This window comes from Mirounga angustirostris, unplaced genomic scaffold (genome assembly GCF_029215605.1).
Source record: "Mirounga angustirostris isolate CCGP_5_RB_7025 unplaced genomic scaffold, mMirAng1.0.hap1 SCAF_12, whole genome shotgun sequence".
Classification (NCBI taxonomy): domain Eukaryota; kingdom Metazoa; phylum Chordata; class Mammalia; order Carnivora; family Phocidae; genus Mirounga; species Mirounga angustirostris.
This window is the reverse complement of record NW_026991720.1, coordinates 79,145,521-79,166,035: the sequence shown is the minus strand read 5'-3', so window position 1 is coordinate 79,166,035 and position 20,515 is coordinate 79,145,521. Positions and strand designations below refer to the sequence as shown.

Genomic DNA, 20,515 nt, shown 5'->3' with positions numbered 1-20,515 from the left:
TGTCAGCACGAAAAGGAAAGATAAAGGACAAACAACTTTCTTTGTAAGGAATTTTCCCCACTGATTACAGATATAACACGTTTGGCCTGAGTGTAGTCACGAGCTGTAAGGGAGTCTAGGTTGGTGGCTACATGCCCAGTTGTAACTGAAAAGATTCCTAAGTTGCAAGAAGAGAATGTCAATCGGGGGTGAGCATAGGCTCCTTACCTAATCAAAGGTAGCACTTTAGTTCCTATTGCATCCATGTCTGCTTTGCTAAATAAGCTCTCCATGAACCATTCTAGTTATAATGGTCACAATGGGCAACTTGGAGTTTCTTGAATTCATTTTGCCCTTTGTGTTTTGCTATCAGCTTCTCTTTTTTATATCTTATTTATCTCTCAAAATCCTATCTATCTTTCCTTTGAGACTTGGGAAGAATTATGTCTCAGTGTGAAATAATCCATGACCTTGGCATAATGGAAACAGTAGGGAAGAAAAGCAAGCCAAATGGAGACCTACTTACTAAGGCAAAGGTTTTTTTCTGCCACAGTGAGGGCAGGCATACAATCCAACTAGTTACACAAAGCTCAGGGTTATCTGTACTAGTAGGATATAGCTTAGGAGAGTTCAACATTGTGGCTATTGACCAATTAAGAAATAAGGCAATGTGTTTGGTAATATCATAAAATTTGTTCTTCAAAGATAGATTATAGGGGCAACGGGTAAAGGGTCTAACACTAGGATAAAAAGGGATATTAGTACTTATATATATTAGGCAGTTGCAGCAACTTGCTGAAGCATGAGGCATGATACATGATCAGAAATTAGGATATGGGAAGTAGATGAGAAGCTCAGGGATTTGGGCTAGATACATAGGAAATTAGAAAGCAAAGACAGAAACTTCAAGGTGTAAGGCATCAGAAGGAATGAGAATTTTCCACTGCATCTTTCTTATGTCTTTGCCTCCAGAGCTGTACCTCTCATCCCCTCTTGCCCATGATCTCATCCCCTAGATCTTTCTCTCCATCCCAGTGGCTATTAATCCAGAAGAGTAATCCCTTCCTCTTCTGAGAACCATTTTTGCCTGACTATTCCTGATAGTAGCTGATTTCAGCTGATACCTTGTGCTAAAGCACTATGCATTTCCACTCTTTTTCTGAGACAGAACACTCCTTCTGAGCTCCTCTATACTCAGAACTTCCAAATAAAAAAAAAACTTATGCCATGGTGTTCTGAATGATTCTTCTACATTGGTTATACGGATTACTAGGACTTAACTGTATCTAGAGAATTTTTGGTATGATTATAAGAAGAGATTGAGAAAGGAACATAGTTTTAAAGAGAGAGAGAAACAGAGACAGAGAGAGAGACAGAAAAACAGCTTGTTACATACAGGGGAATCTCCATAAGATTATCAGCAGATTTTTCAGCAGAAATCTTGCAAGCCAAAAGGGACTGGCATGATGTATTTAAAGTGCTGAAAGAAGAAAAAAAAAAAACAAAACTTCCAACCAGAATACTCTACCCAACAAAGCTATCATTCAGAATTAAAGGGGAGATAGTTTTCCAGACAAGCAAAAGTGAAGGAATTCATGACAACTAAAATGGCCTCACAAGAGAAAAAAAAAAAAGGCCTTACAAGAAATGTTAAAGCAACTTTTTTAAGCTGAAAAGAACGGGCATTAACTGGTAACAAGAAAGCATATGGAAGAATCAATCTCACTGGAGAGGTGAATATATGGTAAAGATTAATCATGTATAAATCTACTATGAATGTTGAAAGACAAAAGTAGTAAAAGTAACTATGATTATAATAATTGATGTATAAGTAAAATTTGACATCAAAAATATAAAATTTTGGAGTAAAATGTTGAGCTTTAGAATCACACACACAAAAAAACCTATATTAAATACACAAACAATAAGGAGAAAAGAATATAAGTATACCACTAAAGAAAGGCATCAATCCACATAGGAAAGAATAAGAGAAAAAGAAAGAAACAGAGAGGAACTACAAAAACAGCCAGTAAACAATTAACAAAATGACAATAGGTACATACCAATCAATAATTACATTAAATATAAACAGACTAAATGATCCAGTCAAAAGACACAGAGTAACTGAATGGAAAGAACAAAACAAAACAAACCAAGATCCGTCTATATGCTGCCTATAAGAGACTCACTTTAGATATAAGAATGCACATAGGCTGAAAGTGAGGGAATATAAAAAGATATTCCATGTAAATGGAAACCAAAAGATAGCTGGAGTAGCTGTACTTGTATTAAACAAAATAGACTTTAAAACAGAATGTAATAAGAGACAAAGATGAGTGTTATATAATGATAAAGAGGCCAAGCCAACAAGAGGATGAAACATTTGTAAGCATTTATGCACCCAACATAGGAGCACCTAAATACATAAAGCAAATACTAACAGACCTACAGGGAGAAATAGACAGTAGTACAATAATAGTAGGGGATTTTAATACCCCACTTACACTAAAGAATAGATCATCCAACCAGAATAGCAATAAGGAAACATAGGCCTTAAATGACACATTAGAAAAAATGGATGTAATAAATACATACAGAACATTCCACCCAAAAGCAACAGAAAACACATCTTTCTCAAGTACATGGAATATTTTCTAGGATAGAACATGTATTAGGCCACAAAACAGGTCTTAATAAATTTAAGAGAATTGAAGTCACAGCAAAAATTGTTTCTGACCACAACGGTAGGAAACAGTGGTATGTAATTAGAAAATAGTTCCATGAAGAAAACTGAACAACTCACAAATATGTGGAGATTAAACAACATGTTACTGAACAACCAACAACCTTGTGCTCCTTGTGGGTCAAAGAAGAAATCAAAAGGGAAATTTAAAAAATACCTTGAGACAAATTAAAATGGAAATACAGCACACCAAAATTGGTGGGATGCAGTCAAAGCAGTTCTAAGAGGGAAGTTCATAGCCATAAATGCCCCCCCTCAAGAAACAAAAGTCTCAAATAAATCACCTAATTTTACCCACCATGGAACTAAAGAAAGAACTGAAGCCCAAAGTTCGTGGAAGAAAGGACACAACAAAGAGTAGAGCAGAAATAAATGAAATAGAGACTTAAAAGGAAATCAGAAAGATCAATGAACCTAAGAGTTGGTTCTTTGAAAAGATTAAAAATAAATGGAAGGCCTTTAGCTAGACTCACTCAATTATGGCTCCAAGGCAGACAAAGCAGGTATTTGAGTTCTTCGGTTTGATGACAAGTTTTAAAACAAGCCATAATGAAAAGAGAGGACATGTGTAATTCCTTTGGCTCCTATGGCAGCCAAGGAAATACACTGCTCACGACTCGCCTAAGAGAGAATCAGCTGTAAGTAGTGCAGTCAGCTGATGGCCTTTAGCCGATGCTCTCTCCCAGGGCAACTGGATGATGGAGTGTGGCAGAGATACTTATGTCCTGTCATTTCTTCCCAATGCTGAACTCACCCATCTTAATGTCTGCTTTCCAGAGGACTTGAATTGACTCAGCTCCAAGTGAATTTTTCAAGAGCTAGATATGGAAGGACATCTGAAAAACTTCCTCCACAGCATAGGGAAAATATCCTTTCTGTGACAATGTCTTAGCATAATGCAATGATGATAAAGGAGGAGGATGTGGGCGCCTGGGTGGCTCAGTTGGTTAAGCGACTGCCTTCAGCTCAGGTCATGATCCTGGAGTCCCTGGATCGAGTCCCGCATCGGGCTCCCTGCTCAGCAGGGAGTCTGTTTCTCCCTCTGACCCTCCCCCCTCTCATGTGCTCTCTCTCATTCTCTCTCTCTCTCAAATAAATAAATAAAATCTTAAAAAAAAAAAAAAGGAGGATGTAATATAGGGTAAGAAGAAGGAAAGCTCACCTCTTCTGGCCTGGAAGATTGCAGACAGGAGTGAGATGTAGGGAAGGCTGCCTAGAAGAAATGTATACGAACATTCTGCTGGGAGAAGCACTCTGCCATAGGACATATGTGTTCCCGCATTTTCTTGCTAGGTATGGCAAGAATGCAAAGCCTTGACTGCACTTACCTGGGCCATTCCTCAGGGTTGTATTGGCAGCAAACAACTTTAAAGGATGATAAAATGTATCCTTTCAGAACAAAGACAAGGCTTAATGGAAAAGCAGCAGATTTCCCAAGATCAGTGTTCTTCAGCTGTGAATCAACTCAGTGGTTGCTCAGTAAACATATGGGCCATTTTCTGTCACGGCCATGGAAATTGGGGGCAAAGGTAATGAGTGCCAACATCATACTCATGCTGCTTGCTATGTTATAGTAAAGTCCTTTGTCTCTGACCTTGAAGCCTGTGTCTTCTGGTAGCATCTATAAAGCAGGAACAGGCTACCTTGTTAACTTGAATGTAGGGTCAAATCTTAGGCCTCGATACCTTCTCTCTCTCAGTTGCTTTGAAGCTCTGAAGTACGGAAAAAGGGGTGACAAGGAGAGGTCCCTGTGGGTAGAAGAAACCATATCCCACCTGGAAGAGTTAGAGAAGGCTGCTTTATAAACGACCCATATACCAACTTGGAACAAGGTCTCATCCAAGAAACCTGGTGGCACACTGGGAGATTAGATTTACAGAGGCCTAGACATTAACTCACAACGTACACAGGGGTCTCCCTGAGTTGAATCAAATTATAGAAGTCCTTGTGGTCATTGTGAAAAGAAGTGAAAGACAGTCAAGTTTGCTGGCCAGTTAACTTATGGGAAGAGTTGGTGTGGTACTCCAGGAGGACTATCTGGGCTAAGCATTTCATGGGTGGCATAGCCAGATCCCAGTACAACTTAACACCAGAGACTTTGGAGGTGAGATTGAAACATCAAGGCCTTGAGAAAAAAAAATAATAATAATGGCATCATAATTCAACTTAAGACTCTAGGAGTGACCCTCTAAGGCATGGCTTGGGTATGAAGACACAGTTATTAACAAGGACGCAAGATCACAAAGGTCTTCCTTCCCACATAACTCTGGGTACCCTCGAGAGAACTTGGGGGAGACAGTACTTGGCCACCTGAAACACTGAGCATTAGTGTCCAACAAAGACTCTGAACTACCTTAAAGGACTGTCAAACTCATTTCATCATACCAAATTGAAATCAAAAGCGCTAAGGTGCTTTTCCTGATACTTGGATTCTGAGAGCTTGTGAAAAGAGCCAGGCATTGATAAAGAAACCACAGTTTCTCTGCTTATCTGAGTTGTAAACGGAGTGGATTTGTGGTTCCATTTTGTAACATGCCAGCAGAGGAGGGCAGAAGGTAAAAAATTTAAACAGCTAGGTGTATTTGTTAAGTTCTCTCAGTTGGTGTATAGCGTAGAATGTATAAGAGATAATGCAGTTGCCTAGAATGTCATGTTAAGGAATTTTGGCTCTATTCTATACAAAGAATAGAGTCTTTGGAGGGGATTTTCATGAGGGTAATAAGAGATTTAGTGATGTAATTTGGAGAGGTTCCCTCAATTAAAATATACACATCCACACATGTAAGTATAAACAATTGGAAGGAAGATGACATGAGGCAGGAGACTGGTACTGAAAGCCTGAATTAGGGCAGTCCCTTGGTGCAGAGATCTTTTTCAAAAAAGATTTATTTATTTATTTGAGAGAGAGAGAGAGAGAAAACAAGCGGTAGGGGGAAGGGGCAGGGAGAGGGGGAGAGAATCTCAAGCAGACTCCCTGCTAAGCAGGGAGCCTAATGCGAGGCTCAATCTCAGGACCCTGAGATCATGACCTGAGCTGAAGTTAAGCGTTGGCTGCTTAACCAACTGAGCCACCCAGGTGCCCTGGCGCAGATAATTTTTACATAATAGAGAGAGAGCCTTGCACCGAACCAAATACAGGCTCTACCACATCCCTCAAATGCAGGAGATGAACCGATATATGTAGCAAAAGAAATAGTGATCTCCGTAAAGTGCTTCAGTTTTTCATTTATGGATTCTCTGAAAACATTTTATAGTATTTTTTCTATGTGGAGCTATATCATAAAATGTGGTAAAATGAACGCAATTTTAAGTCTCCTGTTTAGAAATGCTTTGACTGCTAGTCTACATATAGATGTGACAAACCGGAATAAATAAATTCACAGAGTTCCAATGTGTGTCCTCTTTAAACAGAATTAATTCATTGAAGAAATGACACATTCTCACATATAAAAATAAACTCTAAGCTAATTTTCAGATTGTTACCAAGAATATATGTGCAATATCACTCCTGATAGAGTAAAACTGATATAGCAAACATCCATTTCTGCACACATTTTAGGGACTAGTTTATATTTGACATATTGTTCCATTTATTATAATAGTCTGGTTAATAAAAAAAACCATGATACTCATATAGGCATTTCATATTTAAGAAGATGACATTCCCAAAAAAGATATTAGCACAAGGATTATTTTGCCTGTAATTAAATCTTTGAGGACTGAGACGACATTTTATGATGACGTAACAAGAAAACTGTTCACAAAGGGGCAGGTTGCACTCCTCTGCAAACTAATTTGGCAACTCAAAAATGTACTTGAGCTAAGGAAATCATGTTGCAAACTGTGACTGGATTATTTTGAGGGACTGTAAGAATCTGCAACTGATATGTCCCTGAAAGACTTCACCTATATAACGAGCCTGAGTTCCGCTCCGTGAGAGCGAAGGACACAGTCTGGAAAGCAGGAGGAGGAAGGCCCCGGGGCATCTGGGAACTCAGGAAGCGGATGAGAGAAGTGGAGAGCTGACCTGAAGGGGATGAGAGAAAGCGTTTTTAAACTATCCCTTTTCCTGAATAAAGGGCAAAAAACTATAGGGGGAAATGGCCTAAAACATCTTTTTAGTTCCTATTTTCTTTTTTCTTACGCCTAGGGGCACATTCTTCTTTTGTTATTTTGAGTCTCTCAGCCAAGGCCTGAACATTCTCTTCAAGTGTTCCATTCTAAAGAAGCCAAGTAGCTTCTTTCCTCCCCTGGTTTCCTTCCCTACCTCCACCCCATCAAACATGTCATTTTAACAGTTCAGGTGACCCCAAATGGCTTTTAGCTGGTTGACTGATACTGCTTATGGGAATTCTAGCCCACTCATTTCTACAACAGTTATTAGCATTTTGAAGAAGCTTGCTGGATAAATCAAAGACTTCTTTATCTGACAGAATTTTTTGAGATGAGACTGAAAGACTTTCATATATACAAAATGTTGCACACTCAACAGGGGTATATCATTAAGTCTGGTAGGTCATTGTGACTCAGCCAATGTAAAATTTCTATAGCTTATTATCTTCATCGAAAGGTGCCAACGCCAGGGCGCCTGGGTGGCTCAGTAGGTTGAGTGTCTGACTCTTGGTTTCAGCTCAGGTCATGATCTCAGGGTCAAGATATCGAGCCATGTGTTGGGCTCTGTGCTGAGCCTGGAGTCTGCTTAAAACATTCTCTCTTTCCGGGGCACCTGGGTGACTCAGTCTTTAAGCGTCTGCCTTTGGCTCAGGTCATGATCCCTGGGTCCTGGGATCCAGCCCTGCATCGGGTCCCTGCTCAGCTGGAAGCCTGCTTCTTCCTCTCCCACTCCCCCTGCTTGTGTTCCCTCTCTCGCTGTGTCTCTCCCTGTCAAATAAATAAATAAAATCTTAAAAAAAAAAAAAAAGATTCTCTCTCTCCTTCTCCCTCTGCCCCTTCCTGCTCACAATCTCTTTCTCTCTCTAGAAAAAAACAAAAGGGTGGAGAAAAGGTGTCCAGGTAATTCCCTGGGGGAATCATATTTCCAACAAATGGTAGAAATGGTTGGGAAGAGTTGAATAGCTATATACAGAGAAAGAAATCCTGGCACATACTTCACAGCACACACAAAACTAATTTCAAATGGATACATATCTAAATATAAGAGCTAAAGCTATAAAACCTCTAGAAGAAAATATTGGAGAAAATTTTATTAACCTTGTGTTTGGCAAAAATTTCTTAAATTCAACGCAAAAAACCTGAGTGTCAAAAACTGGACTTAGTAGAAATGTTTGCTGCTAAGACATTGTTATCAAAATTTACAAAATCTATATGTAACAAAGGCTGTGTATCTAAAATATATAAAGACCTCTTACAACTTAATGAGAAGAGAAACAACCAAATATAAATGGGCAAAATATTTGAACAGTCATGTCCCCCAAAAAGACATATGGATAATAAATAGCACATGAAAAGATGCTCAACATCATCAGTCACTGGGCAAATGCAAATGAAAAACCACAATGAGATACTAGGGCACACCTAGTAGTCTGAGCAAAAAATTGAGAAGACTGAATGTACCAAGTGTTAGTAAAGATTCGGGGGAAATGGAGCTCTCGTACACTACTTGTGGAAACATAAAATTGTTCAATCACTTTGGAAAACAATTCTTTAAAAGTTAAATAGACACCAACGGCACAATCTAGAAACTCCATTCCTAGGTTTCTACTCAAGAGAAGTAAGTGGCTATATTCATCAGAGTCTTGCGCAGGAGTGTTCAAAGCAGTTTTATTTGTAATATCTGAAAACCTGAACAACAAAAAAGTCCATCACATACTTGTATATCCACCACAGTGGAATACTACTTGGTAATAAAAAGGAACAGATCATTGAGACATGCAACAACTGGGCAGAATGTGAAAATAATTATGCTTAGTGAAAGAAGCTAGACAAATAGAGGATATACTGTATTGTTTACACTTACAGAGTTCTAGAAAACATAAACTACTCTATAGTGTCATAAAACGGACAAGTGGTTGCCTGGGCAAGGGGAGGGGTGGAGAGAGAGAAATAAATTTAAAAGGGTCATGAGGACATGTTGGGGGTAATAGATATATTCATTATTTTGATTGTGGTAGTTTCACAGATGTGTGTATATATATATATATATATATATATTAACCTCACCAAACTGCACACTTTAAAAATGTACAGTTTATTTTACATCAACTATGTGTCAATAAAGCTTTAAAAATAACAGTTTAAAGATAAAGTAGTTTGGCCTCCATACTAAAGAGTGTGATTTTTCTCTGCAAGTACTTGAACAGTCTTTGGAAAAGACATCCCATTTTACAGGATCGAACAATGTTATAAATGGTAAGTATTCCAAAATCATCTGGTCCAGTCACTTCATTTTACACATTTGGTAGCCAAAATATATTTTACGTATTTGGAAGCAGAGAAACTAAATGGTTTTTCTAAGTTATCTGTCACCATGAGAACTACAGTCCCGTTCTGCTGGCTTAGGCTAGGATACCTTTCACACACTGCTGTAGTTTTTTGCTGTACTGTCCATAAGACCACATTTCCTAATATGAACAGTGACAAAACTGACAAGGAACAGACATTCCAAGAATGCTCCGAAAGTGTCTCTGCTTCTGCCATCTGTTAAGAACTGCGTGATAAGAAAAAATGTGCTGTCCTTTTATGTCTTATAAAATGTAAATTCTGAATACTTCTTTTTGTGTCAATATTTTACCCTTTTGCTTCAAGTATGTAAAATGAATCTTTATCCACGGTTAACATATTTTCAGAAAGCTTGCTTGCCCAAATACTACTTTCTCATAAACTACTGCAGCAAAAGTTCAGACACGCAGAATTTACTGACAAAGTAATAGACTTTTTATTTTTTTAACATTGCCTGAATATAATGTTTTGCCAAAATTTGGATTTTTAAGTAGAGTGTTAAATCTCTAAACTGCCGGTTCAGGAGGGTGGATGAGTTCCTTGCCTGTCCCACACCAGTGTTACTAATTTTAATTTAAACTTTTCTATCTACTTGTTGTTGCCACAACCCATGAGGTCTGTAGCAGATGATGCCTTTTTTCTACTCAACCACTCTCTTTCCCACTGTCTTTTTTTCTTACAGGTATGCTGGTCTGCCAGCGCAGAGTTAGAAACTACCTTTCCCAGATGCCCTTATGTGGGTGCTGATGCAATCCTGGTGTGGAATTCTTCTAGGGGCTTTGGAGTGGTTGGGTTGGGGAGGGATAGATAATCTGCCCCTGAGTACCGCCTTTCGCATCTTTTGTGAAAAAACTAGATGCCAGACCATCTGCCTGAGGACAAAGTCAATGCCCAGGATAGCAGAGGAGAGAGATGGAAATTACCCGAGCCATTTAGGAATCCAGAGAGTGGGATGGAGAGCTTACATGGCCAAATGTAAACTCAAAGAGGGCAACACCAAGAGCTAGAGAATATTCCCCAGCCCTTAAAACCTAATGGAGGTGGCCCTGCTGAATTATGAAACTGCTTTGGTTGGCGACTCCATTTTACCTACCATTTTTCCCCTGTTCGAACCAGAATATCTGTAAGCTATTAGCCTTTGTCTGTCCCATCATTGTACGAAGGAAGCAGATAACTGATTGCTGTAGTTTCACAGAACCACAGAGACAAAGAAATTGTGCCCTAGGGGTATGTGAAGGATTATACCAAGAATCTCATCTGCACCTGATTTAGAAGACAGATGATGAGATTTGGGACTTTTCAGCTGATGCTGTAAAAGAAAGAGAACTTTGGGGACCTTGAGATGGGATAAATGTAATTTGCATTTGGGAAGAATGTAAATTGGGGGGGGGGGCAGGGAATGGACTGTGGTGCTCCAGATATGGCCACATCTTAATCCCCAGAACCTGAATATCTGTGTGTTCTGTGGCAAAAAGGACTTTGCAGAGGTAATTAAGGTAATAAATCTTTAAATAGAGAGATTAGCCTGGATTATCTGGGTGGATCCAATCTAATCATACTAACCTTAAAAGCAGAGAAATTTCTCCAGTCGGAGGCAGAAAAATGCAGCGGAGAGTTGGAGATTCCAAGCCTGAGAAGGACTTAACAGTCCATTGCTGGCACTGAATATGGAGGGCAGGGGGCAGGGATCTCAGTCCTAGAACCCCAAGGAACAGAATTCTCCCAATTACCTGGATGAGCTTGAAAGTGAGTTCTTCCCAAAGCCCAGGCAGCTGGTGCATTGGTGTTGGTCTGTTGGGATCTTAAGTAGGGAATTCAGCTGAGCATACACCTTGATTTCCGACTTATAAAAATCACAAGATAATAAATTTGAGTTGTTTTGTGTTGCTTAAAACCAACCAACCAACGTGGAAAAGAAGAAACTCTTCAACTATTTGTTTGTTTCTTCAACTATTCTTTCAAATTAGATTGAATTCATGAAACCATCTCCAAGGGATCATTCTATTTGTCACGAGCTTTTGTTGGTTGAAAGTGGAGTTTATCATTTTCTTTTCTCCTTCCCCAGGAACCTATTCTGATCCACAGAGAAGAAATCACCTACAGTCTGGAAAACATAAGCCAGCAGTCATCCTGGTTGAGAGGCCATTTTTCCCACATATCACTGTATTCTTAACTTTAGATCTTTTCAGATGTCTTGGAATATTTGTCTATAGGCTCATTTTGCATGTTTCTGTTTATGCTGAGTCTCTCCACCTTTCTCTGCTTTCCTTCAAGTATTAGTTAGGTCAGGCTGGTGTAAGAAAATATCACAGCCTGGGTGGCTTAAACAGCCAACATTTACTTCTCACAGTTCTGGAGGCTGGGAAGTCCAAGTTCAAGGTAAGGTCCTGGTTGGTTTGGTTCCTACTAAGAGCTTTCTTCCGGTCTCGCAGACAGCCACCTTTCTGCTGTCTCTTACTGTCTCTTTTCTGTTAAATTAGTTTCTCTTTCCACATATCAAATGCCATTGCCTCATCATTGCAGCTTCTCCGAATTCAAGTGTGCTTTTCAAAGCCATCCTGACCAGAAGACTCAAGATTCATGATTGCAAGTACACTCCACAACATTCCAAACACTTGAAATACACTTTCAAAGCTGGACGCTGAGTGTGTTTGAAGTTGCATCAAGTGAAAAATAGGATTTGCAATTTTTCCAATCAAAGCTGTAAACACGTTCTCAGAACAAATACAATTCACTTTTTTTTTATTTGTGTAACTTAATGGCATTCTTAACATTTCTACACTTTAGGAAACACCTGATGCAGTGTCTGGCATATAGTTTTTGAATAAAAAAAAAAAAATGGGTGCATGCTTTTGTTCCCTTGAGTAACAGGTAAGAGAGTCCTAGTGACCATAACTGTTTCTCCACATTCCCTGGACTAATGACTGAGTAAATGTCGAAAGAGCAGTTGCAATGGGTTCATCAAGTACTGCACTAACACTAGGCCCCGTATCATATAGGAATGCAAGTCTGAAACAAGTGGAAACAGTTAATCGTTAATGGCACCATCATATCATAAAGCCGCCAGAAACACCATCCCGAAGTGAAGCGTCTGCCAAATTCCTGCTTTAAAACATGGTGACTAATTACTGACCCAAACAACAAAATCTGCCTTGGAAACAAAATTCCCAAAGAGAGATTCATTTAACATCAAATCTCATTTAAATGACCTCTAATAGAAATAGCAGAGAAAACAGCAATTTACATATATTAAGGTAGCTGTTGAGGCCTGCAAAAATTGTAAACATCCTACTAGTTACCATTACAAAAGCATTCATTACCCCGATCTCTTATCTGGATGATGCAGCTTTGAAAGGAATTTCTGGCTGCTGGTTCTAGAAACATGATGTGGCAAAAATGAGCCCAAATGCTGCAAGGAAATGAGATGAGTGGACGTTTTCCTCCTTAACGAAGTTGACTTACGAATTTCCAAAAGAAAAGGGAATTGAATGCTTTTTCTAACTTCTTAAAGAAAACCAGCGCTCGCCTAGCACAGTATGTTTACATGCAGGCTTTGACACATTACAAAACTTTTTGAGTTTAACTGGCACGACCTTAGAAAACACTCCTCGGACAGCACGTAAGGGTTTAGCAAATATTTATTTCTTTAGCATCTAAGTTGAACTAAATAGAAATTGTACATAGCAGTACAGGGAAAGGATGCAGTGCTGAGTGGCAGATCCATGTGACAGTCAGAGAGATGCACTGTCAACCGTCTTCGGACCTTACCACTGATGGTAAGTCTCAGAGGGCTTATAATCGGTGACAAGAAGTAAGAAAGCACATGCTGTTTTGGACCCGGGCAAATAAAAGGGAGCCAGAGAGGCAAGAACCCCCTCTCCCCCCATACAGTTCTCTAGCTTATAACTAAGCCATTTAAACACAAACAGAACACATCCAATTGTAACGAAAGCCAAAATATAACGCTCTCTTCCCAAGAAAAAGTAAACATACCAGCTTAAATAACACACTACAATCAAAACAGTGTTCATGGAAAGTCTATTATTTATAACTGAGTCAAAGGCAACAGTTGTTGGCCTGAAAAATGAGCACTGCTCTTGAAATAAGTAACTTGGATGCGATACTCTGCTGTAAGAACAAGAACACGGACTTCTTACTGTCGGCATCGCTGTGGCACTTTCTCCTGGGAGCTCAAATACCTACCCAATCCCAAGTGGTTTTCTTAATGTATCTGGCAGGCTAAAGACAACTCATTTTTAAGGACAACAGCTGCTGTGTTTGTTTCATGCTTAACACCAACACGCAGAACTATTATTGTATTTTACAAATTTTACAAATGTTCAGAGTCGCTCTGAAGATTTACAAAGACCTATACCCTATAGCAAATATTAAACACTCAATAAAAACATCCTAAGTGTGTAACTAATTTGGGGAAAGAACAAAACTCTAAAGTATATACAGAACTGCCGTTTACTAAACAGGCAAAGACCTTCTGTTCCCTTTTTTTTTCCCTAGAGCCCTCCTTAGTGTTTACTTCCACTTTAATCCCTGTTTCTCCAAGTTAATAGCTTTGCACTGAAATATTCAGCAATAAACACAAAGGAAAAAAATAGCAATGTAGAATGTTAGACACGGAAGAGACCTTACAATTCCTGAAGTAAAACCTCTTCAAGGTGTTAGCAAGGTGACTTCCTTGCTAACAAATCTACATCTCTAGGTCAGTAGGGGTGGTGAAGAACTGAAAGAGGAGATGTACACTGTTTTGTATCAAGCCTCATTCTATTCCCAAGACCTCTTCCTTCACAGAGGATAACCCAGTGGAGGTCTGAAGAAGCAGGAGACTGATCCTATACACAGGTGCCTCTTTGAATCTAGGATGGATATTATGGTTCTTTCTCAGCTTAATGTTTGTTCCTAGAGGGCACGATTTCTCTTCCCCAAGTCTATCTATGACTGGGGAAAATGTGGTGGGTCAGGGCAGACTCTTAATTCCTCCCTGTCTTGAAGGTAGCTAAGCTTGTGTCCTTCCTGAGTTCGAGAAAAAGAGGATAAATCTGGTCAATCCATTTGTGATTTTCTAAGCCTGGACATTTCTCAAAGGAGATCCTGAATTTGAATTCTGACAGAACAAAAGACGGGGAATACGTTTTATAGTATGTTTCAGATTCTCAAGGACAGAGCAACATGGGTTTTTTGTTGGTTTGTCTTTTGAGAGGACAATGCAGTTTATCTTAAAGAACGTCGTGATGTGTGTGCGCATGAGCATTGCACCTGCATGGGAAAACGTGTTCATATATATATATATATATTTGAAAATCTAGTGCTCTCTCTGAATTGTGGACTTTTATCAGGCTTCTCTCAAATTAGCATTTGAAAAATCTCGCCCTCTTACTAGTCATCTCATTTTACTTGAACAGCTTCAAGGTATATTTAATTCTTAAGGCTTATATCATAGAAAAGTTATTCTCCTCAGTCTTATCTCTTCAGTTAGACAATATTTGAGTTCACAATTGACATCACTATAATCATTGTTATCAATTGCTTGTGTACGTTATTAGGATTAAAATGGCAACAACGTATGTGCTATCTGCCTTACTTAAAAAAAAATCTGAATACAAGAGAAAAATCTCTTTCCCTTTTCTTGTTTAATGGCAGAATATTTTCAACAAATTGTGCTTTACTGACTTATCTGTTCACTTTGAGTGTTTCAGACATAAGCTTTGCTAAAGACCCTGTGATCCGTGGTTATGGTTCTATTTCTCCACACTGGGCAGGATTTTACTGATATGATATATATGCTGTTTTCAGTTAATATTGGTGGGCAGCAATGACCTCCAGTGGATTCATGGGCAAACAGCAACTGGGTTTTACAGAGAATGTTAGTTTTCAAAATATTTCTACCCTTTAGACCTTTTGGAGCTTGGTGGCTTAACAATGAACTTTTAAACTTTTTAAAAACATTTATGTATTTCTTAATTTTCAAATGAAATTGCAAGCCATTGTAAGTTATCAACACCTGAACGTTCTTAATTATATACCCTATAAGCCAATTTTGAAAACTGAAACATTTAAAGTTAACATTTAAATAACTATTCATAATTGTTTTCATGTGTAATTCACTTGCTTTTAATTTTTATTTAAATGAAAAGTATCAACAAAACTTCATATTTTAGAAAGGTAATCGCTAAATAAAAAGGAGAAGGAAAGACTTCAAGAAATAAGCGTTCTCAAAAATAAAAACTTTGATACTGTTTAGAAAGGGAAAAGTGCTCTAGACATGGTAGTTAAATGAACTCATGAAACATATTTCTTATTTAACATAAAATAGGAAAATCTGACATCTGAGAGCAAACTGCTTTAACTTTTTTAAAATAATAAACATATGTTTCTGGATTATCTTTTATATTTCAGGGAAGAGTATTTAGAAGGCATAAAATTTAAGTTTCAATAGAGCTTCGGTGCTGTAATATCTTCATTTTTGGCTTGTGAGGTAATAAATTATTCATAAACACATTATCTCCATCTTAAAGCCTGACATAAGCATTAAGACATTTTTATTTAAGGTTTTTTTTCCCCTAAATGGACAAGATGTATTAACAGAAACTGTTCAAATCTTTACTAGACAATCTGTAAAAAGAGAAAAAAAAGAATATACTTTTTCTACCGCAAGAGGGCAGCAAAAACTTTTTCAGTTAGACTTCTAACTACATCTTTTTTGGAGCTTTTTTTTTTTTTTATTTTTAATAAGTTACCTTAACTTCATTCTTTATTCAGTGGAGTGAAATTGAAAGGACGTGTTTTCATCATGAAACATAACTATAGTGAATGGGGTTGAATGAATGTTTTATGAAGGGCACGAGCCTCAAGGTGACCACAGTTTTTCTTTCATGGTTTACAATAACTACAACACACCTGCTTCATAAAACACGATACTAACACGAGAATTCCTAAAAAGTACAGACAGTTCATATGAGAACATTGAAGTATTTGATATTCTGTATATTTTACATCGTGGTGGAAAGGTAGAATTCGGAAAGATTAAAATATATATTTAATTTTTTCCATGCTTATTAGAATCTCTGCGTTTTCATCAATACTCCAAGAATCCTAAGTTTCCCAGGGGTAAAATAATAATTGCCAAGGAAAAGCAGCCAAGCACTCAAAACTACAGCTATGGTCACTTTTTGGTAAATAGAGTGGGAAGCCACTGAGGAATATACTTGTTTAGAAAAATGAGTTGATTTTACGAGATTTTTAACCAGTCAAGTGAGTATGTAGAATAATTTATCATAATACCTTCACGGTCATTTCTGTGTTACAGAACTCTTTTAAGCAATATAAAGAAGTCAAATGGCTTCTCTTCGTTGTTGTTGTCGTTGTCTATTTGTTTTCGGTTCCAAACAGGAACTCTGCAGAAGCCAGGAGATGGTTCCCCCCATCAGGAGTCCAGTGCATGTCTGGGCAGGCGGTAGCGCTCACCTTTCGGACGCAGCTTCTTTTCCTGTGGGTTGGCATATTTCCACTTGGAAGGCGACATTTTAAGCTTTTTCCTCTTCTTATCTGTGCACCAGACCTTTTCACAGTATTCTTCCACTCTCTGGAAGTTGCTATAACCAATCAGCTGCAAGAATTCCTTGTACCAGGGTTTTGCCCCGTGTGGGATGCTAGTCTGGACAGGACAGGGCATCTTGTGAGGCCCGTCCTCTTCATAGTCCTTGTGAAACATTTCCTCCACTCTCTCCTCTTCCACTACCTCCAGGGTAATTTTACGGACGGTATGGACAAAACCGTGCTCTACTGTCTGGCAAAAATAGGTCCCAGCATCCATTTTGCGTACCCTGAGGAAGAGTAAACCGAGGTCCATCTTAACCACTCTGTCATCTGTCTTCACCTGCAAGAACAAGAAAATTAATGGCACTGGAGCATTATTCAGGAGAGAACACCAACCTAGAAACCCTTTCACTGTCTGTCTTGAGTCTCTTTAAATTTTTGTTATCCCATGATGAAATCCGGAGAGTCATAGCTGCATCTGAGAGCAACCAAGCAAGAAGGACGAATTAAATCAGGTGTGTGTATGTTGAACTTACTTGCATTTGAGATCACTTCATATTGATGATTTTAGGGTCAGTTCACATCAATATTGTTAAGAGCAGAGTGAGAGAGGTTTCTCCCTCATGATTTCAATTAATCATTAGAAAAAACCATCTAGTTCAGTATAGCACTCAAAATTAGAGTGAAGTGAAGATCTGTCAAGCTTATTTAACTTTTTCTTAGCAGAAAGCACAAATGCCATTTCTCACACTATTCATTCAGGGGTTCTTACTCCTTCCAGATCACAAAGACCAGTGTCTCTATAAGGACGTCTGTTAAGAGATCTGGGATACCTTCACTCTCTTTCCCTATGAACAAAGAAACAAAAATTCACCCATTCATTGATGAAGTGAGCATTCCTTATATTTCTACAAGGCTTTCTACTTAACAGAGAATTAAAAATAAGCCAGAAAAATCCATAATCTGCTCTGAAGAATCTCACGCTCCAGTAAATATTAGGATTGCACATAACTTCAGTGCTCAAGTATCTTTTTACGTTTGTGACATAATAAATTATGCACACGACTTCTATAAATAAATACAATTGAAGGTAAGAAGAGCACAATAAGGCTGTTGAAAAATACAGCTCATATGAGAAACAGTGAGTCTATGATTCGACATGGACAAAGCTAGATTCAAACACGGGCACCACTGTCTACTAATTGTGAGATCTAGGGCATTTACGTATATTCTTTGCCTTAGTCTTCTTCGTAAAAATGGAGCTAAGCCTACCGTCACTTGAACGACTGTTTTGAAATTTAAACAAAATAACCTAAGTGAGGACACTTTGTACAGCGCACCAGTACTCACCTCCTCTCCCTTTCCCATATACAGTCCCCCACCTCAAAACAAACCGGGAGGTGTTTTCGGGGGCCCAGCACCATACCAGGGTGCTATGAAGCTGATTCCCGCTATCCTGGCTAACTTGACCCTTGAGAAGGCAAAACGAAAGCAATATTCACCTTTGCCAATATACAAGGGGCAGACTAACAACCACAACCACTCTGGCAGTAAAGGCCATCGAGACAAGCATGTTTTGGTCCCAGGGGCAGGTCCTGGCCAGGCCTGCTGCGTTCAGCTCTCCTGAGCCTGCATCAGATCCAGCGTGTCTGAAGTCACAGTGTGCACTCCACACGAGTGTATATGATGGGATAATTTGTGAATCATGTGGCAAAACAGCATCAGCAGGGTGGTCAGAGACTGCGTCTCACGTAGGCACGTTAAGATAAATTCTGAGGCTCTCAGAGGGTTTTTTTTTTCCCAGCCATATAAGGTAAAGTAATTACTCAGCCGCTCCAGAGTGACAGAGCTGGATGAAGGGGCTCCGTAAGTCCTGGCCAGGGGCTTCCCTTGACGTGGCAGGACCACGTCCAAGTAGGCAGAATGCTAGCGCCATGAACTCAGGAAGTTCTCTCATGAGAAAGCAGGAAGAGCCGTCCACCAAAACCACCGTTGCTACATCAAACCACCGCTTATCTGTTGACAGGTTTTGCTGACGAGGTATCGTGGACACCTGCCCCAGGCGGCAACTCAAGTGACTTGGTTCATGCTCACCACTACTTTCTCCATAAACTTATCACATGCCTTGGATGATTCTGACTCTGAGGCTCAGCCTCCATTGTTTTTAAACTTGTGGCTCCATGTGACATAGAGGGACCCACCTTCTTAAACATTTTTTTTTTCTTTCCCTGTCTGGTACACGCCATTTTACTGTCCTGGTTCTCTCCTTGGTTCCTTCTTGGTCTCTTCTGTAGATTTCTCTTTCCCTCTAGGGCACAATCCTCCATCCTTCCTTGATCTCATGTTTTATTTGCATTCATTTGGTAACTCGTTTATTTCCTCATTTCAGTGAGCTTCCCTAAGACAGTGTGTCTTACACAGAGATCATCCATTGTTTTGAGTTTCCTGTTAATTACAGAACACTGACCGAAACTTACATGAGCCTTCATTATTTACAACCCAGCGTCTCTCCTTGCAAACTGCACTCCTCGCTTTACTAATTCCTTATTCCTGACAATTACATTCTTCTTCTTCTAGTCCCTCTATCCTCATGTGTTGTTCTACTTCTTTCTCATGATTACGCCCTCATATCTACTACATCACACATTCCCATCAACATTTCTTCTGTGGTGATGGTGGGAAACAGTCATTCCATTTCACTATTTTTCCACAGCGTTAGATTCTCATACTTTGTGACTGATTCTTCAACCTTGCCTCATGGTAGACTCCTCCCGAATCTTCCTTCTTTCTCTATCTGCCATTAGGCCCAGCTTGATTCTGTTTCATGACCCAAGGTGTTGTACCTGTCTGGAGGGACTTCCCTACTGCTGGTTCCATATTGGAAAAGACTGAATTAAAACGGGTCTTTCTCACACCCCTGTAAGAGTGTCCTCCTTCCCTTATTACCATATCATGTCACCTGTTAACCTTTGTCAACTGAGTGTGCAACATTACCTGCAAAAAATTACAAGTCCTTCAAATAATTTTCTTTTGACTGATAACCTTTCCCCCTTTCTTTCAACAAACAGGTACTATTTTACTCTGCTTCTAATTTCATTCCTTTTGTCATGCTCCTTACCCAGATTCTATTGCTTGCCCAAGCAGGTAAGAATTGTTCAGTTAACCAGATCCTGCCTTTCTAAATCCATATCCCCAGAGTGCTTACTGTAGTGCTTCTCAGAGGGCTGGTGGAATAGGTACATTTCTGGATGGAGATCAATGAGTATTCTGTAAAGAGTTCTTAGATTACTGTATTTAATTTTCATGATAATCATGTAAGTTAGTAAACTATATTTGGGCTCATGGGGAAGATCAACTTCATCATTAGTATTGGTGTTTATCATAGACTCTGAACTATTTTCAAAGCTTTAACGGTTTCCAGCTGCTATGAACAAAGATGAATGTAATATGTTAATGATACGTTCCAGCCAAATGAAAACCAAACAACATCCCTACGCAGTAATGTACATAAAAAGTTTTGAAGTCACTTGTGTAAAGTGTTCGGGGGACTGAGTCAGCACACGGCACCAAGTGCTGCCGGCAGATGTTTTAGAGACACATATGTGGTAGCCTGTGTCCTATGTTCTGTTCATGGAGATGCCTGTTTCAGTGAAAAAAATCATCGCATTAAATAAAGATTTAAATGATGCATACACTTGTTTGTATCCTATTTGTAAATTTACTTTGTTTCCATATTTGAATAAAAGTTACAGGCAAAAAGAATGCATTCCTTGTTTCATTCTT

The 20,515-nt window shown here is 39.0% G+C and overlaps 1 protein-coding gene across 1 annotated transcript in view; it reads right to left on the bottom strand.

Moving 5' to 3' along the window:
• Positions 1-12,506: 12,506 nt before the first annotated feature.
• Positions 12,507-20,515, bottom strand: part of SEMA3E (semaphorin 3E) — a 246,543-nt gene continuing 238,534 nt past the window's right edge. Inside the window, exon 17 of the mRNA XM_045864795.3 lies at positions 12,507-17,072. Coding sequence (XP_045720751.1) covers positions 16,620-17,072 — 453 coding nt within the window. The 3' untranslated portion in view covers positions 12,507-16,619. The remainder of the gene's footprint in view (positions 17,073-20,515) is intronic.